The sequence below is a fragment of the Cynara cardunculus genome (genome assembly GCF_001531365.2).
Source record: "Cynara cardunculus var. scolymus isolate 2C chromosome LG 16, CcrdV1, whole genome shotgun sequence".
Lineage (NCBI taxonomy): Eukaryota > Viridiplantae > Streptophyta > Magnoliopsida > Asterales > Asteraceae > Cynara > Cynara cardunculus.
This window is the reverse complement of record NC_037543.1, coordinates 19,806,088-19,809,524: the sequence shown is the minus strand read 5'-3', so window position 1 is coordinate 19,809,524 and position 3,437 is coordinate 19,806,088. Positions and strand designations below refer to the sequence as shown.

Here is a 3,437-nt window from a genome sequence, read left to right as displayed (position 1 = left end):
GGGGTCAAGCGAACATATCAAATCTGCAGCCCCCAAGTATGAATTCCTTGATTTACCCGGTAAAATAAACTACAATATTGATTCCTAAGGGTAAGCACTTACSAGATAARCATTTAGGTAAACGGTCCCTTAGTCATGGTAACTAAAATTTGATAATGTTATTTTTCTCAWTTCATTTTTTTTCTCTTATAGGCATGTGTTTTTTTTATTATTATCTCAACTAATTAACTAAAGCCTTCAAATTTTATTTTACAGACAGTAACTTCTTTTGGGAGGAAACTGCTACAAAAGCACTCTGGCGTCGAAAATGTAGCAGAGTGACATTGGAAAGATATTTGTGTATATTCTACAGCTGAGTGCTTAATTGTTCATCTGAAATAAGTATAAAGGTAATTAGTGAGGCATGTGTAACAAACAAATTCTAAACATATATTCATTTAACAAACAAATTCATCACCAAACCAACATCCGCCTAATTATCTACAACCATACATAATAGAATGGGTTTTAGAGTATGGGTTCATTATGTTATTATATAAACCAAACAGTCTCTTTTATTTTCAATCTCATTATTTACTGCTTAATACCTCCAATAAACACCCCCTAAGTGATAAACACTTTCCCGAGGCATATATAAGTTTCAAATTATTGTAGTTAGTTTCTCATTGCAAACCACAATAGTAAAGCTTATATTTCTTTGATTAGCTAAAAACATGTAGCTACAAACAAGTAAAAACCATCTTATAGATATGGAAAGAGTTCATTTAGACTCACTGATCAAAAACAGCTATGTACTTGTTCGATCAAATGATCGATAAGTCTATAAAACTGTAACCTAACACTGGAAAGCTAAAGAGAATTTGGTAAAAGAAATCATCAAATAAAATTAAAGACCAAAATATATGGTTCCATGCATGGAATTATTTGCCATGTGGATCATCATAAAAGCAATTAGAAGTTTACCTGTAGGGCCTGTGAAGTATGCAATTTGTCATTTGAATTTCCACGATCACAAATTCGGAAATAAAAGCAAAAAGTTAAGAAAGTTTATGAACAAGCGCCTTTGCAATTTCAGATTCCCCAAGTAAAAGTAAGTTGAAAAAAAGAAACGTGAATTTAATTGTGAGACTTACTCTGTTAGAAAGCTCAAACGTTCCGCAAGTGGAGTAAGCCTAATCAAACTCAAAGCAAAAATCCATGGCTACGAAACCAGAGATACTAATCAGAATCATATACTGCATCAATGTATCGTATATACAAACTTGCATGAAACAATTTATGTTCAACACTTACTCTACCGTAACTGTAACGTTGAGCGACAAACGCCATTGGAATGGCCGGAAAAAGCACGAAAAGCTTGGTTCCAAATATGACTTGTCGAACATTCTCGAAAACCATCTGTATGAAAAAACCATCTGTATGCACAAGTAAAGCTTATATATCTCTGATTTTTGAGAAAGAGTGTTTACTTGCAAATGAAAAAACCATCTGTATAACAACCAAACAGCCCTGTTTGATTCAATTTTCTGCACAAGTAAAGGGCTGTATAACAACCAAACAGCCCTGTTTGGGAAAGAGCGTTTACTTACATTAAGCACCTAAGATGACTTGAGGAAGACTTTGACAATTATATATCTCTGATTAGCTAAAAACATGTTAGCTACAAACTTTGCACATTTATTGTGGAACCATATTAAAGCTCATACATATAAACTGATTTTTGAGAAAGAGTGTTTACTTGCAAATGAAAAAAAAAACATCTGTATAACAAACAAACAGCCCTGTTTGGTTGTTATTTTATGCACAAGTAAAGGGCTGTATAACAACCAAACAGCCCTGTTTGAGAAAGAGTGTTTACTTACATTCAGACAGATTTTTTTTAAATCTATGGTGTTCTAACACGTTTGAGAATATCACCGCTTAACAAAAGAATGCCACTTATATACACAAGAATGCATAGAACCTTGTAAGAAGGTCATAGATTTCAAAAACACCTGTCAGGAGGTCCTAGATTCAAAAAACACTTGTCAGGAGGTCAGTTAGCTAAATAACCCATGAGAAACAAACATAATGAGGTCACTACCAAACATCGAAAGAAACAACCCAGACTTGGTTTCTAAGAGGATCAAGCAGATAAATCTAGGTTCATGGTGAAAAACCATCAAAAAGTCTAAAGTATCTTTCCATTCTCATCTCCTATTTCCTGTAAACTCCAACCTTATATCTAGTGAATTTCTGAAGTTAATAATCAGGGCATGAAGCAATTTAGAAGTGAGCATGAATACACAAACACAAAGTCAATAAGATGAACACCACCGTATTTTAGATTTCTTCACTGGGACATGATTTTCCAAAATAATCAAGAATATGTAGTGATGCAAATAACAAGACCATGACTAAGTATTATTCTGGCAATGAATATCCAAGCTAACCAACAACTTCTTCCTTATCCAAATGGTTTAAGTAATTAAACAAGTGAATCCCTAATAACAAACATAATATAGCACACCTCCTGGCTCTACTTGTTATCAAGGTTAATTCATATAGTGAGGTCTATTGCATCATTATTGGTTGCAAATCATGTCACTGTGAAAGAACTCTAAAATGTGGTGGTGCTCATCTTTTTGACTGTGCGTTGCACACTTCTAAATTGCTTCATAAACATGTCCGAATTATTTAATTTAGAAATTCACCAAATATAAGATTGGAGTCTACAAGAAATAGGAGCCTCTTTGGAGCCTGTTTGTTTAGATACGATGAAGAATTATGCGCAACTGTGCACGAACACTTGCTGCTGTGATTCAGACAAATACCCAAGAAACAGAATAAATAAATACTCAGTTGGGTTCTGCACATTCTCTGTGCAGAGTTTGCTTTACAGCAGTATTAGCTCCTAGAGGAAACCTAGAATAGTGGAGAAAAATGGTAAATTGCTGATTCTTGGAGGTTTCTAATCAAGAAAGCATCTAGCTTTGTTTGTTTTCCAACACTGGAAAAGAAACAAAGAAAGCGGTGGTGGTGGAGAAAAAATGTCTACTAAGGTTATGTACAGCCAAAGAGAAGAAGATGAACAAGAGATACAGAAGCAATTAGGATGTATGAATGGCATTTTTCAGCTTTTCGATCGGCGTTACCTATTGGGTTCGAATATGTATGCATGGGAAAGAAAGACTACATACAAAATCTACAACTATGTTTTACTAATTGAGAATTAATGCTGCAACTATGTTTTAGTAAACCAAAAAAGTCATGGGTGAGCAGAATAAAGGTGGAATATATTTCGGCTGATTACGATAAAAACTAACTAACTAATATACATTAATATGTTCAAACAAAAGAAATATGATTATGATATATGGTAGTGAACTTTGAGCCTTAGCCATCTTAAGTTCCAAGACAAAAACCTTCAAAGATATGCACACAACACTCAAGTGTAC

At 33.9% G+C, this 3,437-nt stretch overlaps 1 protein-coding gene across 4 annotated transcripts in view; it reads right to left on the bottom strand.

The window, feature by feature from the left end:
* The window catches only part of LOC112529775 (vacuolar cation/proton exchanger 4-like), a 4,183-nt gene extending 992 nt beyond the window's left edge, over positions 1–3,191 (bottom strand). The window contains exons 1-4 of one of the 4 annotated variants that reach the window (XM_025141174.1): positions 1,863–3,191; positions 1,294–1,415; positions 1,134–1,201; positions 964–992 (exon numbers count right to left, since the gene is read on the bottom strand). In XM_025141174.1, coding sequence (XP_024996942.1) covers positions 964–992; positions 1,134–1,201; positions 1,294–1,398 — 202 coding nt within the window. In that variant the 5' untranslated portion in view covers positions 1,399–1,415; positions 1,863–3,191. Of the gene's footprint in view, positions 1–963; positions 993–1,133; positions 1,202–1,293; positions 1,416–1,589; positions 1,826–1,862 lie in introns of those variants that run through there. The other 3 variants (XM_025141173.1, XM_025141176.1, XM_025141175.1) reach the window with 3 other exon arrangements.
* Positions 3,192–3,437: the final 246 nt, after the last annotated feature.